Below are 24,510 nucleotides of genomic sequence, written 5' to 3' on the forward strand. Positions count from 1 at the left end.
CATGTATCACTTGCAATGTCAATAGCAGTAAATATATATATATATATATATATATATATATATATATATATATATATATATATATATATATATATATATATATATATATATATATAAAAAGACCTAATTATGTCTCTCACCCATAATGGGAGAAAATAACCAGTCAGATCTCACTTAATTAATTACCCCAGGTGGCTCGGATTATCAAATAAATTCTGTCGACGCTGTCGCTTCTGTCAACCCCACATACTTGTTATTTCCATTATTGATGCAAAATTTCATTTCTCAAGTCCCAGTCGACTCCAAGATACAGCTCGAACATTGTCAGAAAAGAAAATGAAGAGGGAAAAAAACGAAATGGTGGTTTTGTATTCCTACCGGACTCATAAACTTTGAGGTATCATAAAAAAATGGGGGCACTAATTGTAGAAACAAACGCTACAGCAGGTATAAGCCTTCTCCTATCTTATGGATGAGGTTTTAAAAGCAGCTGGGCCAATCTCTACCAGATTTTGCAAACTTGTGGGGGTACCCAGGTTCAGATCATGAACACAACCCCCACACCCCCCCTCTTCACAAGGAAATTATCTGTATGTATTGTGTGTACATCTAAAATCATAGACAGAAAAAAAACGGCCAGGCCAATATCCACCAAATTTGACAAACGTACTGAGTGTACACACGGTCAGGTCATGGACAGACTAAAAAAAAAAAAAAATTCCCTCCCCCATATGGTGTGTATGTATGTCTGAAAATCAGGAAAAATGCAACAACATGAGAATGAGGAGAAACTGACCTCAAAGAAGGAAACGAGGCTATTTGACCCAATATTTATGCGGTGCATTTCCTCGTTAATCTTTCCTACAGCTTTAAACCTCAATCTTCGTGATCATTTACGAAAGTGTAAACAACTCTATCTTGATCGGGTGACCCAACATGTACATATATATGTATGTATGTATGTATGTATGTATGTATGTATGATGTATGTGCCTACAGGAATGTCTCGAGGTATGCACACTCACCTCAAAGTTTGAATTCCGACCCAGCTATAAACTGTCATCCTGGTGTTTCACAGGCAGGTTGATTCATCAATGTGTGCCCGTCCCTCGGATGAACGTTAAACTCGACATCCCATCTGCCAGCATCAGTTGGTGGATGTTAAACATCCTACGCGATGTCCTTTGCATTGAGTGGGCAAGCTATCGCCAGCACCATGACCAACTTCCAAATTCCTGCTCCAGCTAAGATACCAAGGCAATGGCAAACCACCCAATATAACTCTTGCCAAGAAATCGCTTCGGCATTCCTGATGCTCTGTAGTGTGGTATGTCTGCATCAGAATATACATACAGTATGTATCGTGTATACACTATGTATGTATAAAAGAGTGCTTTTTGAATTATTCAAACCACACGTGACTCCAGTTTAAAACATTTATTTCTTTTTCAAATGCCAATGTTATCATCTCACAAAGAATGGACTTAAAGATAGATTAAAAAAAAAAATAGGTTTTTGCAGTGTTTCATTACATTCGAAATTCTTTATAATAAATAAGTCGATAAAAACAGTCTCACAACAGTATTCATCCAAAAAGTAGATAAATACCAGATATATTTAGATTTACATTATGCTCTGCATCTTACAGTAAAACAGAATACAGTAATAACACATTTTTCATGTGCTTTTTGTGATTTAGATAGTGAGAGGGAAGGAATGAAAAATGCACTCACAAAAATTTAACCACGTCATAAAATCTGAATTAAAATTGCAATATGTATACAACAGAAAATTTTCATGAATGCAAACACACTGCGCAGCAACATCTGCAAAGAAAAGTCTGTGGATGTAGAACAGTCACATATATTAATACTGTCCTGTGGACGCCCCCCACCATGCCAACCGCTCAACCACAACTACATCCGCAGCTGCTCCTGAGACCAAACATGATGAAGATCCCTCCACTCCATTTATGATAGAATTAAACAGGAATCACGCCCAAGCGATAGTCGGCGTGCCACCATACTCCGAGCGTGGTATAAATAAACCACGTCGGCTATTAATATTCAAATGAAAAATAAATTAATCCTCCAGGGATAATCAACCGAACCCGAATCGTCGGCGCTTGAAAGATGGCAGGAATTCAACGCACACAGGCTTAAGAAATGTAATAATTTAATCAGCACAAGTCAAAATGAATACGGAATCCTGGACGAAGACAGACAATAAATAATCACAATATTTAACAATGAAGGAACTAATCCCTAACTGTGGCACCACACACACATAACAAGCATTCACACAGAATTGGGCAAGTAATCAGTGCAGGTGGAGAGAAGTCATAGGTTGAACAGAAGGCATTGAGGCAGCTCATGAGGGCAGTGCATCCCGACAGCAGAAATACAGGCCAAGCTCCCACCCCCCACTTCACCCTCAAGGCGTCGACATTAATGCCTGTAGGGTAACTAGCAGTCATGCGCCGTGCCTCCACACAGCAAAAACTCTTACCCACTCCACGATGACGAACCTGACCCAATCGGCTACGTGTCCGCCAGGTGGGAAACGCCAATCACGGGCCACCTTGCTCGCTGTCACTCAGTGGTGGCCATGCCTCTTCCGGTGAGTGCAAGAGAGCCAGAGTTTTTTCTTATTGGTGGCATGTGAGATAGGGGGAGGTGTGGTGGAGGAAGGGGTGGGAGTGGAAGCCATACTGCGGCACACGCCGAGAAACGGTACCATGAATTTGAGGGATGTCTGGAGAATCTCACGTTCAACATGACAGAGCATCCTTAACCTCTCTAATCTCAAATGGATAAGGCCCATCACTCGGTTGGACTGTACGACAAACAGTTACCCCTATCCATGTGTCCTTATTGTGAGTTCAAAATTATTTTATAAACTACAAAAACTCAATGGGTGTTAAGGCTTTAAATTCTAACTACAACCCCAACCCCATAAGTGTAATAATACTGCATCTGATTGAAAGATCAGTGGCTTGATAAGTGTATGTATCAGCCATAACACTGCCTATGGTGTTCATTTGAAGTTTATAAGTGCAATAAATATCCTTGGATGTACATTTAATACTGCATGTCCTCCGATCATCATTGCCTGTCCATTCCTGTTACTCGTTTCCTCCTGTTGCATCTTCGAAAGCCAACTTTGAAGTCTTGCAGGAAATAATTTAGTTTTTTCAGCACACTTTCAGCAATGCATTTCCAATCCATTGATTGGCAATTGACATTTTCCATCTGTAAGAAAGAGAAAGACAAAAAAAAAACAAAAAAAAAACATAAATCAAAACATTAGTGATGCACAATATTGTCAATTCAGTGACGGTCATACTTGTGCTTTCTTGCATTTACATCTAGGATATGCTTTGAATTTTTCAGATCTGCAAAGAAAGGACTGTGATTAAGTGGAGAAGACACAGCTTGGGTCCGACACATTTTGGCCACAGAGTGTTCTTAGTCTGAAAGGGATCTGTAAATTACGTGAGTGGATCATCACACGTGCAACCTGCATCCTTGTATTCCATTTACTTATTTCCTTTCAAATTGATTGACTTTCCTTATTCCAATGGTGGGTCCATCTTTTTTTTATGTCGCTTAGCTAATAGAGTAAGACTCATATACAGGGACTGTTAATACATCCTCCGACTGAAGTTCTGTTGTACTAGCAGGTTAGCTTGTTTTCTTTACATTAAAGAGAAGATTACATTGGAATCAGAGAGAGAGGGGTTTAAGCTATCAATCCCTTAACTGTATGGTGTGTAGAGTCTCACAAGATCTAATTCTCTGAAGCTGCATGTTTATTAATGTTTATGTACATGTCATCCATCATAATGGTACAGAAGTACCACAATAGCCTCAGACTTGTTTAGCCTGGGTTTGATTCTCAAATCGATTATCTATATATAATTCCAGCAATCTCTGTGTGTGTCTGTCTGTGTGTCTGTGTGTCTGCGACTGCTGTTTCTCGACAATCACTGGTCCGATCTCATTTAAATTGCCAGGTATATTGCTGGGGACCTGAGTATGTGCCTTTTCAAGGTTTGATATTAATCGGACAAGTGGTGCCCAAGTTATGGCCATTTATTTGCCAAACCAATGACAGGGCACGGTTCTATGATGTCACAATTGACGTCACAATTCTTCTTTTTTTTCTTTTTTTTTTTGCACGTATCACAATTGACGTCACAATTATTCTTCTTCTTCGTTTTATATGACATCACAATTGACGCTGGGGACCTGAGTGTGTGCCTTTGCTTGAGCTGCTCGCTTGACACGCGACGCTACACACGTGACAAGGCGTCGTGCAGCTGAAACGGATGAAGCACGAGCTGCTCGCTTGACACGCGACGCTGGGTGTACGGGCATGCACTACAAAAGCAAACCACAAAATCTGTGATGGGTGTACGGGATTATGCACGTACGGGCCTGCACTAGTAAATTGAATGTGCCGTCCCTTAACTTAAATGGACATTAAGCTGGGGACTCGTCTGTTAGTGTTGACTCATGACTGCTGGTGGTATTGTTGAATCTTTCCTCACACAACCATCTTACTTGCTAGTTTCAGTGATTTTCCTCTCCTCCCTCTCCTCTTATCCTGTTCGTTTTTTCCCTTGATGTTTATCCCACTGTCAGGTACACCTTGCTCTTCAATAAGCCTCACTCGTATGAAGAAAAAGAAAACCCCCAAAAGTCTTTCTTTTGATGAAGAGAAAGCAACTTAATTGCGAGCACCTTGAGTGAGTATCAAAATTATTGTCTTAACCATGCATAGATTGGAGATAGGAACCACCTAGTGTACCCAACCAGGGAACGTGAGCTGGGTTTAAACTTATGTTAGTTTTACCATCCTGATGATTGTTGTGTTGACATTAACTCAAATGAGTATGTGAGGAATGCAAGTTAGGAAACCGGAAACCGGAAACACGCTAACTTGGCTTGATAACCCAATGTGCAATGCTCCCCTCCGATGATTAATGGCTGAGTGCTCTGAGTCACAAATCCAGCTCGAAAAGAGCAATAAATGCATAAGATGGATATCATTGTGTCGCAATTTAGGCTTTTGAACCACGTCACCAAATGCTGATGAAGTATCTGTCTCCGTGTGGATAATTAAAAAATTCACTTTGTGGCTGACCTGACACTTTCAATCAAAGCACCTACATATGTGTGCAGCTCATGCTGAATCACTCGTTTTGTTGTGAATTATGTTTTATTACATAGGTTAGCTGATGCAAAGTTTGAGCATGTTTATTCAGTGACTCATTGGGACTGACTCAATCGGTCAACTTCGCGACCCGGATCTCAACCAATGGTACTCCATCTCTTCTGTATCTGATTTTGACAAATTTCCCTGACAATATCTGCTGCTCTTCCTCCGCTCCAATCGGTTCATCTGACCACATGCTTGTTGAAGTGCACATCTCTCTGGCTGTTATTAGAGAACCACCTCAACGCCGTCGAGTCTGGCATTTTACTCAGGTCGACTGGCAGGGACTTCAAGCAACCATCAAACTTCAACACTGATCTCCATTCTCTACTTCCTCCGACATCAACTCATCCTGGTAATTCTTTAAAAGAAACGTGCTCTCTCTCTCTCTCTCTCTTGGGCAGATTTATCCCATCTCGTCTTCAGTTGTCCTACTCTTCCTCCTGCCCATGGTACACTGAAGGTTGTGGCAAGGCAGTTGTCCTGAAACGATTTCCCTTCGCCTCATGGAAGGCAAATCCAACTGAAGGCAATCTCAGTTCCTTCCATAAAGCTCAGAACAAGTGTGTATCTACCCTCAGGAGAGCCAGAAAACAACATCTTTCAAATCTCAAGTCTGAACTCTAAAACCTGTCTCCCTCCTCCTAATCCTGGTAGTGTCTAGTTAAGTCAGTTTCTGGTGTATGTTCCCCCTCCATCCCCTCCCTTACCTCAAATGGCTGCAAAGCTGACATGGCACGTGAAAAGGCTGAATGCCTAAACTCCAAGTTTGCTTCTAAATCTTGTGTCCCCAATCCGTCGCTTTCTGTACACACTTTACCAGTCACACCCTGCTGTTCCTGGACTCTGTGTCCTTTACTCCTGACAAGGTGGAGAGCTTGCTGTCAAACCTCGACTCAGATTCTGCAACTGGTCCAGATGGCATCAGCCCACGTGTCCTAAAAACCTACTCCTCTGCTCTTGCTCACCCTCTCTCTGTTCTATTCACCCTCGCATTCACCAATCAGTGTTCACCCAATCATCAGCAAGGTTATGGAATCCATCATCAATTCAGACATTAAATCCTTCCTCTTCTCCAATGGCCTGATTTCCGATCATCAATTTTGATTCAGACCAGGACAGTCTACTCTCGATATGCTGCTTCTGCTCTCCCAACAATGGATGGAAATCCTCAATGCCAGACACGAGATCAGAGCCATCTCCCGAGACATATCTTGAGCTTTCAATATGGTCTAGACATCCTGCCCTGCTCAACAAGCTCTCCTCTTATGGTATCCAAGGCAATCTCTGCTGATGGCTCACAAATCTCCTCTCCTGTTGTAGTGATTGAGTGGCTTTCAATGGAATTCTCTCATCTCCTCTTCCTGTCCAGGTGAGAGGTCCTCAAGGCAGTGTTTTGGGCCCTGTGCTTTTTCTAATCTTCATCAATGATCTCTCCAACTCCTTAGAAAATCTTCTTTAACTTTTCTGATGACTTCACCCTCTGCCGTGCTATCTGTCATCCCTCAGATTGGCAAGCAGCAGCCTTTTCACGCTCTGCAGATCTGGATAAAATCACAAGCTGGTCCAACACATGGAACATGTCTTTCAACCCTGAGAAATCTCACACTCACTATGTCTCTCCAATAGGATGGTTTGGAACCCCCCACCCCTTCCATCTACTTTCTCAACAATCCTCTTGAAGAAGTCCTTTCATTCAAGCTTCTGGGTCTCAATATCTGCCATGATCTTTCCTGGGAAAGCCACATTTCCAAGCTGGCCTCCAAAGCCAGTCGCCAACTGGGCATCCTCCATCGTGCAAAGGTCTAATGGCACCAAGCTTCTGCTCTGCCTTGACCATGATACTCCTCCACCTTCTTCTGTCCTCAGCCAACTCTCTCCACTCCACAACTACCCCTACCTTACGAATGTGCCTCCTCACACAATCCTCCCATCTCAACCACAGTCTACCTCTTTTCCTCTTACCTTGCTCCCTCAATCTATCCGCTCTCTTTGCCTTTCTCTCTTCCCCCATCCGCAGCAAGTGCCCAACCCATCTCAGTCGGCATTTCACCAATCTCCCCATCAAGCTCATCTACACACCACTTAGTTCATCCATACTCCTTCCATCCACCCTCTTCACTCTCACAATCCTCCTGACCCAGTTGTTCTTGCAAACCTGCAGCCTCTGGTGTTGTCTCTCTTTCCGTGCCACCATCTCCAGACCATAAAGGTAGGCCGGTGTTACAGACAACATCAAAATCCTCCCTTACAATTTTCTTGATATCTTTCTATCTGCCATTACTCCCTCCACCCTCCTCCATGCATTCGGACCCACATGAATCCTCCTTCGCACCTCTGCCTCCAACTTACCATCTTGGTCACTGTTCCTTCCAGATACTCAACCTATTTCCGTGCCTGATCTCCTTCCCCTATAACCTGATATTCATGGCCTGAGAGTACTTCCCTGCCTCAAAGTCAGGAGAACACACCCCATCAATGCTTAGTGCTCTTGCCTTTTTCATCCTTTTCAATGCTGTCTGCACTTCCTCCTCTGTGATCTCTTCCAACTCCACTTTCATATTTTATATATATATATATATATATATATATATATATATATATATATATATATATATATATATATATATTTGTTTTGTATAGGTGAACATTGTGGGAGAGGACATGGAACACAGCCTGAAGGAAAAGGATGAGGAAGAACAGAGATATATAGGGAGATGTAACTTACTGTATATCTCTGCACATACAGGGACAGGGAGTACATATGTAAAAACTGTAAAGGATCCGTCGCGGGAATATGGACAACCAATCAATTTGAAAGGAAATAAGCAAATAGAACAGAAGGTACAGGTTGATGGGATGTTTGGCGCAAGTGTGATGCTTCACTCCTCACCGCGTGCCCTATCCCATTCCAATTACACCTTTCTCTCACATTGTCATTGTTGTAACCCCATATGCATCCACACACGTTTTTCTTTTTTTTTTTAAAGAAGATAATTTTATTATTTATTTATTTTTTATAAAGAGGAGAATTAAAAATAATAATAAAAAAAAACAAGGAATAAAAAATGCGTTGCCATTTGTTTCTGTTCTTGCGGCAAACACGATTTTAGATATACAGTATTTCCCTGCGGATGGACATTACGGTACCAACGTCACTTACATTTGGTGTTGCGGTGCAGTTTTGGCTCGATGGGCAAAATTTCTTGTTACGAGTGTCACCGCTGCTTGTAACTTTCTGCCTTATCTTCCTGTGTAATTTGTTGATATTACACGAGATGTTGCATTTGTTTTTGCCAAGCTTCGTGTTTCTTTGTCCTTGGATGATTGGTGGTTGGTTTGATTTCTCTTTTAAGTGCTTCAGGACGATTTCATAGTTGATGAGGACTTGTTTGCAAAGATCCGTCCAATCATGCTGAAGAAACAAGCACAAACGTGATGGTTAAATCCATGCTCCTCACTGGGCATGAAAAGCATGCATTAATTAGAGATATTTGAAGTTCGTGAAAAAGATTGCAGGAATGTGAATGAAATCAACAAATCACGCAAAAAAAAAAAAACCCATTAATATTTATTATCTGATACGTTGCAAAAGATGAATGGGAACACTTATCTGAACACTTTTTATTTGTTTAATGGGATGTAGAGATATGGCAGATAATAATTCAACTCGAATAAATAAGGCAAAGTGGTCGCATTTTGTTTCCATGCTTCACAGATGTATAGTGGTATATTGCACATCTTTGAAGAAGCTTCCCTTAATTGACGTTTAGTTTTGACTTTTCTCTTTTTTCTGTAAAACAACCTGATGTTGTATGGAATGGTGATGTAAACGTTGCAGTGTCTGATCTGAGTCTGGTCAGCCATTTGAACCACAGCCGAATCGTACCAAAGGCATTAAAAATTGTATGTGCTGCTTCCTTGCTTGATGCTCAGCATTTAAAAAGGATAGAGCACGGACAAACGGCCATAGGATGGCAGCTAAAGTTCAGGCTTCATGGGCCGATTGGCCTCCTTTTGCATTGAAGTTCCTTGTAACAGAACTCATATTATTAACCCTTTGAACCGAATCGGCCAGTTTACCAGCCACTATTCAAACCTCCATATACCATATTAGTCGGTTTACCAGCTTCTACTTAAACCTTCATATACCCGAGTGGCCGGTTTACCGGTTGCTATTCAAACCTTCATTTACCCAAGTGGCCAGTTTACCGGTTGCTATTCAAACCTTCATTTACCCAAGTGGCTGGTTTACCGGTTGCTATTCAAACCTTCATTTACCCAAGTGGCTGGTTTACCGGCTGCTATTCAAACCTCCATATAACCAAGTGGCCGGTTTACCGGCTACTATTCAAGCCTTCATTTACGTGAGCAGCCGGATTTTTCTCCAGGGAGCCCAGGGTGGGGAAGCCGAAAGTCCAAGGATCTTAGGATTCAACTAGCCGAAACCCCGTCACAGACGGGGCACAAAATTGGTCCTTCAGTATTAATTTTGATTATCTGTCGAATGGCGTTGGTCCCGTCTCGCTCGGATGAAATTGAGAAATTGAAGTTACTCGGTGACCTTGACCCCTTAACCCGTGACCTTTGACCTTGAACTTGACCCCCCCCCCCCCCATGTCCGTTCTCATGTCCCAAGGATCACTCATGCCAAGTTTCATCTCATTCCATCCAACGGTTCGGCCGCCTATAAAGGACGAACAAACACACACACATACATACAAACAAACATTCTATTTTTTAGTATAGTAGAAGGGTAAGTTATGTTGCAAATGTAAAATAAACAAGGTTGAAGGCGACGATGGTTCACGAGCGGTATTTGACGATGTAGATTGTTTCAGAAGTCAAGGATGAGACAATGTGATAATTTTTGACCAAGTTATAAAAATGATCAACATGATGTGGTACGAGTGACAGGTTATTAGGTGCAAAATGTCGAAAACCCGGTTTAGTTCAACAACTTTCAAAATTTGACCTTTGCATAACCTTTAAAGGTCACAAAACAATGTTGTGGACATTAAAATAAGGAAACAGGATACGTGCTATAGCTTAATGGAGTTAGTTCATTGAAGGTTGAAAACCCGGTTCGATTCCCACAACTTTGAAAATTTGACCTTTGTGGCCTTTAAAGATCAAAGGTCGAGGATTACATGACCTTTGGTGCAAAACTTCCTCTGGAACATTTCAGGAACAATATAACGTCATAAGGCTATATGGCATTTCGCACTCCTCGGATTATCCATACTTTGATGAAATCGGCGTAAAAACAAATTTGAAGGGGGCGCCACGGGCAAGGTGTTCGAGATGGAGCAAAATGGTTTCAAGACTTTAGGTGGGGAATGACCTCAACATTATGCATGAAAAATATTGTCATCCGAGCTCTCAAAGTTTTGGCGGTCGTATGATTTTTGTGTCAAAATTCGCAATTTTCTATGTTTTTGACCTTGTGACCTTGATCTTGGGACGAAAATGAAAAATCGGACAATGACAAGTTTTAGATAATTCATTTTGCTATTCAAATACTGAAGAACCCATTCCATTCAGTCAATTCCCTGGAAGATAGATTTTTTTATCCGACTACCCCCTAAAAATGGCTATGGGCGTAGCCACGCCCTCATACAGGAAAACACAACTAGACATTGATATTGAACACATAACCAAGTTTCATCAATATCGGATCAAAGTCCACGGAGATATGCTCTGGACAGACAGACAGACAGACACACACACACACACACAGACATAACGAATATAGTGGTCACTCTGGCTGGCGCTCGTGAACCAAAAGGATAACCAAAGCAATCATAAAGAATATCACTATTGCTCTCACTAACTTATCACTAAAGTATTTCACTCTCTCTTTCCGCATGTAAACACATTCAGTTTCACTATTCACTGCATGTGGATACATCCGCTGGTTCGGTAATATCTCAGTACAATTGTGATTTTGAGTTTCCACCCGAATGATGTCACTATTTCTCCATCCAAAGGTGGGTGGGAGGTTTCATAAGTTTCTCAATATAATTATGATTTTGAGTGCCCACCTGTATGAAGCTGCTCTCTCTCGGGATGTAAACTCATTCACGGTTTTTGGCATCAGCAGTTTCGCCATTCACCGCATGTGGAAATGTTTGAGATTTTGTGTTTCTACCCGCACGACTCAGATCTTTCTCCATGTGTAAATGCATTCATGGCTTCAGCAATTCTTCAATACAATTGAGATTTTCAGTTTCTACCCATGAGATGCCACAATTTTTTTTTCATAAAATTTCTCAAAACATTTTATTTTATCTTTTTGCGATTTTGATCAACAAACGTGTTTTTATATTCAAATTCGTTAGGAATTCACACACGCTATGCCCCCCCCCCCAATTAAATCGCTGTGCCCACATAATGAACAACACAACATTTTGTAATTATTTCCAAATCGAATTCATAATTATGAATCACAGAAATATGAAAATAGCAACAATGAAGATGATGTAATAGCTCAGGATACTTTGATCTCAAGAGCACACCTGTTGTTAATTTCCACTTCATGCTGAAATGGCTTACTCGAACTACATCAGGATTTCACTGAAATTGCTTGAATGTCAGATAAATGCAGATTATACCCTTTCATTACTTGTGCTATGAAGCTGAATTCAATACAAATGGTTTAACAATAAACATAAATATTAAATTCCATAAATATATTGAAAAAAAATATCGAAAATACATGATTTGTGCTCTTTCAGCAACTAAAAAAACAAATGAAAGGAAATCGATGTACTTACTTCACAGTTTATGCGAACTTCAGGAAGTGAATCCAAGCAGTCATAAGTGGTCATGTCACCACAATATTTAGTGTTTTTCTGAAGTGAAACAGCACACAGAAAGTTGTGAAAAATCGTTTCAAGCTAAAATCAGATTGGCAGTGATTTATTTTAGATATTTCAAATGGAGAACATATACAACTGTCAAAAACAAGTGGTGCTGAAAGTAATAAAATTTGTTCACAAATGTACACACACGCAATATATGATATATGTATGCATGTGATATACACACATAATATGTGTGCACGTGCAAGTGGGGGCACACACACACACACACACGCACACCTTATTCCTCTATGTGTCATCCCCACTCGTGGAGGTTTGCAACGATGGCAATATATTTGTTTTTTATTTACCTCCACAAAAAAGTTGTAAAATTATTGAATTATCAACCGACTTGAGACGGACGCTAATCTGTCATTGGAAGCAAATACTTTCGAGTTTGTCTGAAAGTTTTTAAAAAAATTTCTTACAGATGTTAATCGTGCAGATAAAGTTGTAGTGTATATTTCCATTCGTCAGACTTGTGCACGCACGGTATGTGAAAGGAAGAGGGAGAGGTGTGGGGGTAGGAGGGGGTAAAAATATTTAACCACTTTTGAACTTCTTGGGCCCTGTGACTTCAACTTTTCCTTAATATTGGCATACGCTATAAATAGATGGTGGTTGTATTAACTGTTAGATATGTTTTTCCTTTTTGTATTAAAGGAAAAGACAAAGACCACCATATAGCAGGTAAATTAAATACTGCCTTTACTTTTTGTTGTTTCACATCCCATCACTTCATGGACACTCCCACAATCATAAACGCAATACATACAAGAACTGCATGGTGTGACTTGACAGCAGCTGTCCTGTTGCATAACAGGATGAAACTACAACTCGCAATGTGCAGCAGATAGTACAGGTGATCAAAGCCTGGCCTACTCTTTGCAATTATGACGTCACAGATGTGAACAACTTGGAGCACCTTGGACCGGTTTTACGAAATGTTGAAAATCATAAATAACCTGAAAGGAAAAAATTCCCCTGGGGGAAATATATCTCACGATTATAATCTGCATCATAGCAATGGTGAAATGATTTACCCACAAATATCCATAAATAAAAGAACAAGTTCAGTAACACCTATTGTTGCCTATTGTAGTCCCCCCCCCCCCCCCCCCCGATACAACGCAGCATGGTTTCTTTTATTCATTTTACAATTGCTACTTCCAGATAGGTGTACAGTCAATTAAGAAATTGATCAGCAGAATTTTGTTTCAGCGGAATTAAATTAATCAGTGAAATTCACATGACAGTATTTTACAATTACATTGTGGACATCCAAAGAGAGAGAAAAAAACTATATAAATGATCGAAAGACAAGAGTTTTTCGATTCGTCTAATCTGATGATGTATTCAGCACAACACGGTTGGAATATGTAGAGCGTAATGGTTATCTGGAGAAATGTTTGAGGACACTGGAAATATCCCAAATAAATAATGACCCTGGAGAGAAGCTTTGGCAGGAGTGGTTTGGGAGAAGCAGTCCATTGATCAAATAAACAGCTTCAGTGTTTGAACTGGCCTGATTCCGATGTGCATGTCAGGAATGACATTGGTGGTTCAAAGATGATGGCATCACAGGGAAGGTCCCACTCTCCCAACCCACTCTTCCATACATGCTGTCATTTCTGCTAGCACTTGGAGAGAAACTAGCATATCTCCTACAAGGACATCTCATGAAGGCTCTATTTAAATCAACAAGCTCTTTCAAGAGATTGGTAAACAAGGTAAAGGGCAGCGTGATACCAGCAAACAGGACTGCCATGGTATATGTCCATTTAAAGAATAAGGGAGAGCACTTGTTGTCTTCAAAAACACCTTAACCAAGATCAATATATCTTGCACTTAAGGGATACGAAGAGATCAGCCATCGCTGCATATATCGAGAACTCTTGAAAGCACTTCAATATTTGTGGATACCCTCAACGTGACAACGATGCCATTTCCTCGATTCCTTCTTCACAAAAAATTTAAATCAAATGTGAGACTTTTGAAATGAAGTAACCCATCCAAGAATGCTCGGTGCTCATGTGCAGAAACCCCAGGAAACTGCCATGCTCAGGGCGAACTAAAGTATATTAATGTGTATGAGATAAGGATTGTTACCTGAAACGGCTCACAAAGCTGCTAAGAGAAGCTGAAAATACTTGGAAAAGTACCGGATAGAAAGGATTGTGCCTCTGCACAATGAAAAACTTGGAAAACTTTCTCAGCTTGCCGAACAGGGAGATGTTCGTTCCGCAAACTCCCTTCCATGTGGGGCGGTGAAAGGCCCGACTGGACAGGCATGTGCTGCGCAAACCCCTGACGGAGCACTATTAGTGAATGGACTGTGTATCTGGATTACATGCTTCTTAACACATGATGGAAATGATATATTTGGGGCTTTTGAATGTACAGAGTAAATTGAAAATGATATTTACTAATTAATCATATTTGGCAGGTTGGAGCTACAAGAGCTGTGGGGGCTGTTATAAATATAGTGTGTTTGGTTCTGGGGCCACGATATCAATTATACTCAATTTTTTGCACATCTATACTACAAAAAGGAGTCATGTGTGCATCTGTGCACATGTGTGTGCGAGTTCCACCCATTGGTTAAACAATTCTCCTGACTCCACAAACAATTTCTGGACTACGGTCACCAATTTAGGTGATCGAATGATGGGGGAGCAGAAAGTATTACATATTCTGCTGTTTCAACGTGAGAATGCCTGTTCGCTTTTACGAGCGGGAGGAGGGTGGAGAGTAACGATGGGACAACTTTGGAGGGGAGAGGAGGGTGCTGAGGACTTATGGTGGGAAGAGAGCATGTGGGGTTTGAAAGCGTGAATGTGGGGGGAGGGGGGGTCGATGCCTTCGGGTTGGGAGGGGAATATGAGGACTTGGGGTTGGTGGTGGGGGTGGTGGTGTGATACAGAATTCCATGTGTGAGTTTACTCACAGTAAAAGTGTGTGTGTGTGTGTGTGTGTGTGTGTGTGTGTCGGTGTGTTAGATACACTGCCGTTGCTTGCTTGTAAAAACACGAAATGGTACAAACTTGCCACCTCTCATCCATGGATATTTCTCGCATTCCTATATCTTTGTGAGTCTGATTTGCATCCAGGAGCACAACAATTTTGGATAATCATCTTAGAATTACCATTATTTTGTCTAAATGCTTAAAATTATGTTTAAAAAAAAAACTATTTGAATCACAGAATTTGTGCTCGCAACAGCAGGATAAAAGTGCCCGGTGAGCAGAACCTTATCCCTGTGAACTCACACCCAGCGCATGCAATGTGCGCAAAAGGCCTCATTTCGCATTCCTACATCATTTTGAAAGTCACATATTCGATGAGGGTCATCAATATCCTAGAAGTCCTCCAATGATCACAATTCTTCGACAAACTGTTGACATAATTGGTAATGCAAAAGTATAATTTGACGTGCTAAGTTAAATACAAAGAGGCAAGTTAAGACATCAAAATAATCGCTCAGAATATTACTGATCGAAAGTACCCTCCAGGTTAGTCATAATACTGAATCATCAAATCACTGATTCCCAGACAATCAAAGGGGAAACGAATTGTGCTGATACAATGGCCAACTCTGTCCAAGCTGCTCACCTGTAACCACGCACACCTGCAACATATTATTTAGTTGTCCATTTTGTTTGAAAGTATACTCATTATGGCGAACAAAAATGTTTTTTGTATTTTTAGAATGCTTCTCACAATATTCTTCAATGTAAAACTATTGGAAATTGTGAACGTTTTACAGAGACCATTACATTTAATTATCATCTCTCTTCAGTCACAAAAGGAGATGGATGAAGGTGACATTTTTCGAGTCATCTGGCAAGAAGTATGTCACTTTTCACTGCTGCACATGGAAATCAGATGTGAAGGATGCAAATGCTGAGTACATAAAGGTGCTGTAGTTTACTTCTACTACTCACAGATACAAACAACAAAAATTGGACCTTTCAAAAGTGTGAACACCCTCATCACAACAGGATGGAAGTTATTTCCCATGAAAAGTCATGGATCACCAGATGCTTATGACCAGGGGCATCCAGAGCCAGTACGGGCAAACAACCTCAGGGCCGCAACCCCCACCCTTTCTCTCTTACATTTGTATTAAAAATTTGTTCAAGGAGAAGCTCAAGCCCCTCAATGGATCCCGGGCCCCGAGGAAGTGACCCCCCTCCCCTGACCTCCCCCCTCTTGACGTCCCTGCTTATGACCATTTTGCAGAAGCGGCCTTGCTATGTCGGTGGGTTGCGAAATAAACAACAAAATGTAGTCAACTAATTTTTCCATTGAAAGTTTGTTTTGTCATAGAATTCCGAACTGCTCTCGTATCGATTATCAAGCTCCATTATTGGAAATAAATCCAGTAATTTCTGTTTCACTTAAGCTTTACCATTGCCGAGCATGTTCTGCGAGTGTCGTTATAAAAATTGTGGACATGAAGTTCCAATATGGAGGCAGAAGTCGTTAGAGGGGTTCAGAGTACCTTGGGGTCACCTTATTATTCCCACCTTTATTGTGGGTTCGGCTGGGGAAAGTTTTTCGCCAAAAGTTTTTCACGAACTGGCTGTCCAGTCTGCCATTCGACTAAGTGGCAGGGAATTTGCTATTTGTTCAGGGTGTCGCCGGCGATTTAACTCAGCTGCTCTTTGTGAAAGATCGTGTAGTATGTTTAACATGTGCCAACAATTGCTAACAAATTGGACACCCCGATTAGTGTCCAGTCAAGGGACCGCATGCTTTTTGATGCAACTCTGTGCCTATGAATCACCAATCTGACAGTTTATAGTGTGCTCAGCAATCAAAGCCAGACTGCACAGCTTATAGGTAAGTGCATTACATCTGTAGCTTCCTGTCGGACATTTCCCCTATAAACCCGCATAAACTTGTGTGGGTTTGTTTGTATTTATAGTGGACCGGTGGTCAGTTAGGAGTTTGACGCGAACAACTGCTTACCTGCAGTTTGTGCTGCCGACGCACCTTACAGGGGCGGCAGGATTTTTTTGGAAACTATTCAGGGTGCCGACAATTACTCTCCAAGTCTTTGCCAAGACACACCGTGGGATCTTTAACATCCCCTAACTAATGTAAGCGGACACATCCCCAGCATTACTTTGAAAAATTTTTTTGAACCGTGCACACCGTGATGCAACACAGCACCAGCACAGCACACCAATCCCACAGTTTATAGTTGGGTCGAGAGTCGTCCTGTAAGACACCTGTGCATTTGATAAAAAAGATGTTCCTTAATGTGGATAAAAAATAGAACAACCACAGCAATGCTTGGCAAGTCAATATGGGTTTCACGTGGAGTTTTTTTCGTGCGGAACGTGGAAACAAAATTGTATTTACATTTAGCTTTTCAGTGTTTCTCACATGCCAAATGATGATGATGCAATATAAGCCCACCTATTACCTTAATGTTGTTCCAGACAGATTTGCTGAGCTTCATGATGCGATGGCAAGCAGTCTTCCTCCTCCCAGGACTTGGTTTCGCTTGCAGTGTCATGGCGATCGAAAGGAGCAGCAGGATAAACAAGAGCGTGCAACTTGCTATGTGCGTGACACACCCGGGCGGATCACGAGATAAATGAAGGGTGGGTCGAGCAATAAAGAAAGAGACATAAATTATGCAGGAAGTGTTGTCGGAAGAAATTGTTCAGCAGTAACAAAGTTTGCAGATAAGTTTGTACTCGAAGAAAGGATAATGTCGATTGTAAATGGTTAGTATTTCTCTGCGCGGTCAGTACCAGCGAAGCGGCGTGCCATGGTACATACATGTCATGATACTCGGGTCTCAAGCTGATGTTTCCACGAAGAGTCCCAACCACTTGTATGCGCCTTCTATAAAGACCTCTTCAGAACTCGGGATTCCGTCTTGGCACAGTTGTTAGGATGTATATGCAATCGGTTATTTTTTGCTTGCAACGCAATTACGTTACCTGATTAAGCGACAAAGTTGGTTGTATGTTATATAGCCGACAATAAGTTATTTGCTTTGGCTGCTGTTCATCGCTGGCTTTATATAGGCAGGTCAAACCAGTTTTGTCTCCGAATGTTCAACCAAAAACCTTTTTCGAGTGGAAAAACGTCTGAAAAATCCCATTTCGAAAGTAAAATAACTGCGAAAGCGATCGTGTATTGTGGTCGAGTAGGCGGGCTGGAGATGAAGCACCGAGGGAAAATCGTGCAGTGGGCAGGACATGACGTGAAGGTGTTAGCGTACCATCCAGCACACCTGTTCAACCTTAAGTGAGACTTTGAGCAATTTTAGTGGATTTCGTTTAAAATGAAGGGAAATATTTGAGCCGAGTAAGTTGTCTATCAATATCAATTTGTTCAAAAACTTCTGAAAAAAATAAATATATACATATATATATATATATATATATACATATATGTATATATTTTAAGGGGCTGAGGTTTCACAAAATAATGATGGGTTCTTCCAATCTCCATCAAAGTTTTAATATTTGGGAATATAACCTCATCCACTTTCACCCGTATAATATGCAGCTTTGGAGCTGCGCACATTTGTTTATTTTGATGTACATTTGGCACACTTTCTTGAATAAACTCCATGCAATGGTTCACATACATATAAAAGGTTGACACCAATTTTTTTTTTACCATCACCCATCCTGTTTCACAGGCAGCTCTTAATCCTCCATAAGCAAGAGAATGAATTTGCTGCCTCACAACTACTAATGAGGAGAGCGCGTACAAAGCACGGCTCTAATGTTTGAATCAAGGTTCTGTTTGGGAATACCTCGTCAACATGCTGTATCCATTGCGCCAGGTTGAGTGACCACTGTTTGTGGTCTTTTTCTTTGCTGAAACATTGCTATACCATCACCTCTGCCCTTTAGTGATGATGAGTGCTGAGGGTCATGCTCCCAGAAAATCATCCCGCTGAGAACCTACGAGATACTCTGCATGTCTGGGATTGTCTCAGGAATGAGAGCAATTATCTCAGCATCTTCACTGCTGAAACGATCCTGATATTATGAAGACACGTTGCCATACAATCAAATTGATAAATTTCTCAAGCAGTACTCCTTGTTAGATGTGCTGGGGGCAATGGATCGATAAATCTGTTTTGTTGATTTCGGCTACAAATTGGGGTACAGAAGGAAGGATGAACAAGTGTGTCCAAACGTGTTGTATTCTCATAGGACACATTGTGTTACTGATCAATATTCCTTATCAGTAAATTGATTGTTTCCCTTGCTGGCCACGCAAAATGAGGCGCCACATCTCCCTTTCTCTACAGCACCAGACGTAATCATGTTTCCAGCCGTGTCGGCCGATCCCATGACATTACTCCCCCACTGGAGGATTGAGACAATAGCAGACAAACTTGAAGAGAGTCGATAGATTTGGAATAATCTTGAGATCAATTTGCTGGTTCTTTGTACAGAGGGAGCACGCAGAACACCACAACCACCACCACCACCCCGTCACTTTTCAGCATGCTGGGGCAAGCTTCATGCTGTCACCTTTCCTTCCCCGCACCCCTCCTTCCAACCTCCTCACAGGCCCAGGCAGCTCATACTAACAGAACCCTCAAGCCAACAAGTTTCATATCGACGAGTTATTCCTATTTTTTTGAACTCGCTAAGTTTGAGAAGTTTATGGATTATTTGACCAAACTTTTGGAGTGATAAATAATGCTTTGGTCGCTGTAAAGCATGAACCATTATTCTTATTACAGTTTTTTTTTTATAATAACCTGAGTAATGATGTTTATATTCAGGCCCATCTATATATGTTGTATGCAAGTTTTATGGGCATAAAATTACCTTTTGCTTTTGTGACGCGAACAAGCAGTTCCCTAATCATGTGCACTGCAGCCTGTGCTGGGTCCAATGGAGGTGCAATTATAAAAGTCAATCTGGCTGCTTGTAACTGCTGAAAAGGTTACGACCCTGGCATGACAGCGCTTCTTGGCGCATATGAGGTTGTTTAGCGAAGCTCATGTTGAACTAACAGTGGGGTAGAGGGACAACAATTAGGCATAATCAGCAAGAGAATGAATGAGCAGGAAAAGAAGACAGAGGAGATGGAGAGAAACACTGAAACCAACACATAAGGAAGGGTTAATGGGAGTAATAAAGATCATGCGTCAGAATAGGGAATGACAAGAGGTGGTGGTGCACTGTCTGCTTGAAACTGTAGAGGGAAGGAAGAGTAGAAAAGAATGGCCTCTGGAATGCAGTTCCATAGAGAGGGGAGAAGCCAGGAACAGAGGAGTTGAGGTGTGCAGTAAGCCTGAATTTTGATAGTTTAACCAGAAGGTGTTACTGAAAGAGCGTGGGCATTCTGGACTTGCTGCGGTGGGTTGGAGGACTTAGAGGGTAGAGGGAGTAATATCGCAGAAGAGACGGTAGGGAACGGAGTGACACCCAAACTGCCTGGGATGTGAAAGCACCGGATCTTGTGCTTTGGCCTCAACGCAGGAAATTGCAATAATGTTGATAGCTTTCGGTTTCACAGACTCTATGAGAAACAGATATGATGCGGGGGTGCCAAGCCATCGGAAAGAGTCGTATTCCATTGACATACAGAAAATTGTTTTGAAGATTGTGAGAAGTTCTGATTGTCCAAGGAAAGACTTGGTTTGACAGAGGATTCCCAGTCTGTGGCTGGCTTTGGAGGGTAGCTTTACGATGCGCGTCGCCCAGGAGAGGTCATTGCTGATGGTGAGGCCTCAAATTTCAAAATACATCCTCTTCCAGTGGCTTACCATAGAAATAGATAGGCATGGGGCTAGTTTGGTGATGTTCTGGAGCATCATTATGAGACTGTGAGACTTTCCAGCACTCAAGAACATGTTGCATCTATCAGACCAGCATCTAATCAACTCCAGATCAGCAGAGAGTGATGCAGCTGAAGTCTGTCTAGCAGAGGGATGGGGGCATTTTACACCACAATTTGGAGTCCTCTGTAAAAAAAGAGGAAGAGAGGGGTTCCCAGAGCATTGGAGAGATCATTGATGTCGATGAAGAATAACACTGGGCTAAAGACACTGCCTTGGGATATTCCAGCCTCCTTGGGAGAGGGGAAAAGAGGGTTCCATTGAGAGTAAAATGTTGACTACATGAGTGGAGGAAGTCGTACATCTTGGAACTAAGGTGGCCCTGTATGCCACAGGCGATTAGCTTAGCTAGCAAAGCAGAATGCCAGACTGTTGTGAATTCATGAGATCTGTCCAAGGAGATGGTGTTGATCTCTTCTTTGAGATTGAGGGCCTCCAACCATTGCTGAAAGAGGAGCAGTAGCATGTTCAGAGGTGAGTGACTTGAAGAGAATCCAAACTGATGGTCAGAGATCAGGCTGTTTGAAAACAGCAAAGACTTGGCATCAGCATAAATTATGAATTCCATGACTTCACTTGGAATTGGAAGTAAGCTTAGTGGTCTGTAGTTGATAGGATCAGGGTTTGCACCCTCAATGGAGATGAGAGTATTGTTTGCTGATTTCAAGACCAATGGGAGGCAGCCAAATGAGGACAGACTGAATACGGCAGAAAAATGGCAAGCAAGAATGGCAGAGCAGGATTTAAGAACATGGGAACTTGGCCCATTGCAGAAACAAAGTAAAGGTTGGATAATGACTTCTCGGGTGAGGAAGAAACAAAGTCCAGTAGACGGTGCATACGAGTGAGGTAACATGAGGACATAGTGGGATGGGTTAGGAATAACAGATTTTGAAGAAACACAGAGTTTAGACTTCTGCTTTATCTCAGGCAGTCTGCAGGAAATTGCATTTGACGGTGATGGAGAAGATGGATAGGGAGCATTCACCAGAGATGTACTTGGCAAGACACCACCATGACATGGAGGACGGTGACTGGTTGGAGAGTTCAGCCTTGAGATTTGCAAGATGCTATTTCCTGGCATGTTTCAGGATAGACACACACACACATTTTGTGAGCCTTACAGAATAAGCAGAAGCTACCCTGAGTCAGGTTAGCTTTCCATGTTGAGAAGGCAAGCTTCTTGACCGCAACTGCCTCTCCACAGGATTCAGTGTACCAGGGCCGAGAGCATGGATGTGATAGTCGCAGGTGGGATGGAATGAACCGGCTTCTGTGAAAGTATTCCCAGGTGGATCACCATCAATACCAGGTGCTGTGGAGATGGTGGTCCATGTTGTGAGAGAGCTTATTGCAATCCCTGCCAGTTCACCTGTGCAAAAAGCCATATTCTGCATTGTTGTGATTTCTCCCTTCTAACAGCCAGAGATATATGGACTTTGACCAAAAAAAGTGGTCAGAAGAGCCATGAAGGATTGAAGTAAAATGGAAAAGACTGGATAAAAGTTAGTCACTACTAAGTCTAGGAGGGAGTACATAACATTTGTTGAAATCTGGGTTGGGACCTTAACAGATTACATAAGACCCACAGAGTCACAGATGGCCTTTGCATGGCTGTTTTTTGCACAGCTAATATGACTGTCATCTCCGTTGTTAAAACTTCCTAATTATATATGATGCAGGATTGTATTATAGTCTCGGCTCGAATCACGACACAGCTATAAACTGTTAGTTTAGGTTAGGTATGGGAGCATGGGCAGTCGCAGCGCGTCGATGTGTCCACTTTCTGTCGGTACTCCAGGGGCCTCCATATGGCCATCCCCCAGGCAAATGCCTGGTCCATCCTCATCTCCTTGAGATGCCAATCAACCTGCTTTGACCACAAGGCACGCGGTCGTCCCGTTGGCCTTTCCCACTCACGAGACTCCCTTGCTGAGAGAATCAGGTGAGCAGGATCAGCATCAGGAAATCGAGGCACATGTCCAGACAGCCGTAAACTATGCAGATACCAAATCTCATTTGAGTCTCTCTCAGCAACCGCTCGTTGGACACAAAGTCTGACCAGTGAGGGCCAATGATTCTCCGAAGAGACCTGGTACATTCCAGGCACCCACCCGAAGGGACCGTCTCAGGTTAACCTGAGGAGACTGCCGTCTTGTGGCTGACACCTCAGCACCACCCTGACACACACTACCGCATAAACTGTCACCTCTGGTCTTTTCATGCAGGATGATCTATCAATGTGTTCGCCATCCATTGGAAGGACATGAAGTCGGAAGATCTGTCTGCCAGCAATAGTTGTTGCCTTGTTGGTGGACATTAAAGATCCCCTCGTGCCTTATGAAGATTTGGTGAGTTATTGCCACCACCCCGGCGAAATTTCAAATAACTGCCATCTTCAGTTTAACTTCAGGCTCGACCAGCCAATACATTAAATAATTGAGCCAAAATGGTCCCCATCTGACCATACAAGAAGGTGCAAAAGTAGTTGTGGAGTTGTCTTCATCCTTGTGGCAGCTAAGTGGGAGATTTTTTTTAACCTCACAGGACAATTGCTTCCACATTGTTTCACTAACCGAAGGAGAGGGTATTGCATTCGGCTCTGTTTGTTTGTTTGATTGTTTGTCTGTCTGTCTGTTTGTCCACACAGAACTTTAGTGTTTTTCTCCCTAAACGCTTGTTGGATTGAGACAAAATTTTCACCAAAGGAGAGACTATGCATGTAGAATGTCATATTGATAATTATGATGTCACGGGTCACGTGGTGTGGCAGCCATGTTGGGAAAACAGAATTATTTTTGGATCTCTGTATCTCTGAAACCGCATGAAGGAAAAAATTGAAACATGGCACACGGCAAGCACTTGTCATGGGGAATAAGTGGATTTTTGATGACATCATAGGTGCCTTCGTTATGATGTCATAATTGCATATGTAGCATGCTACACTTGATCAGTGTAAATATTTTTTTGAAGGTCATCTTGGGATAAAATGGTCCACAGAAAAACAATTTGATGACGTCATCGGTGACGTGATTTGGCAGCCATGTTGTTAAAAAAAACAAAAAAAAATTCAAAATCTTCTCTGAAGCGGCCGAACAGATCGAGGTGAAACTTTACACGAATGATCGCCTATCCATGAGGAACAAAAGGTTGACATATATGACATCATAGGTCACATGGTTTGGCAGCCATATTGAATTGAGTGAAAATCTTTTTAAAATATATTTCTCTTGAACTGCTTAATCAATTGACGTGAAACTTCACAATTATGATCCAGTAATGATGGGGAATATACTTTTTGAAGTTCAACATGATCAGACACATAGTCTAGCAGTCAGAATTATTTGATTATTTTGATCTGGGTTCTTTTATATTTTTTATTTTATATATATACATATATATATGTATGTATGTATATATATATATATATATATATATATATATATATATATGTATGTATATATATATATGTATGTATATATATATATATATATATATATATATATATGTATATATATATATATATGTATGTATATATATATATGTATGTATATATATATATATATGTATATATATGTATATACATATATG

At 41.5% G+C, this 24,510-nt stretch overlaps 1 protein-coding gene and 1 long non-coding RNA gene across 3 annotated transcripts in view; one reads left to right on the top strand and one right to left on the bottom strand.

The window, feature by feature from the left end:
• Positions 1–17,656, top strand: part of LOC147030523 (uncharacterized) — a 29,289-nt gene extending 11,633 nt beyond the window's left edge. Inside the window, exons 2-5 of one of the 2 annotated variants that reach the window (XR_015056431.1) lie at positions 3,393–3,494; positions 4,647–4,750; positions 15,883–16,000; positions 17,534–17,655. This is a non-coding gene — a long non-coding RNA (uncharacterized LOC147030523). Of the gene's footprint in view, positions 1–3,392; positions 3,495–4,646; positions 4,751–15,882; positions 16,001–17,533 lie in introns of both variants that reach the window. The other variant, XR_015056432.1, reaches the window with a different exon arrangement.
• Positions 1,423–18,019, bottom strand: LOC147030524 (uncharacterized). Its single transcript, XM_085874656.1, has 5 exons — positions 17,880–18,019; positions 17,518–17,654; positions 11,997–12,074; positions 8,384–8,635; positions 1,423–3,251 (listed from the first exon to the last, which is right to left on the bottom strand). The coding sequence occupies exons 1-5, from the start codon at positions 17,884–17,886 to the stop codon at positions 3,105–3,107; spliced, it is 621 nt and encodes a 206-aa protein (XP_085730782.1). The 5' UTR covers positions 17,887–18,019; the 3' UTR covers positions 1,423–3,104.
• Positions 18,020–24,510: the final 6,491 nt, after the last annotated feature.

The sequence above is a fragment of the Eptatretus burgeri genome, chromosome 3, assembly GCF_056783735.1.
Source record: "Eptatretus burgeri isolate ZD-2024b chromosome 3, Ebu_testis_v1, whole genome shotgun sequence".
In the NCBI taxonomy this organism is placed as follows: Eukaryota; Metazoa; Chordata; class Myxini; order Myxiniformes; family Myxinidae; genus Eptatretus; species Eptatretus burgeri.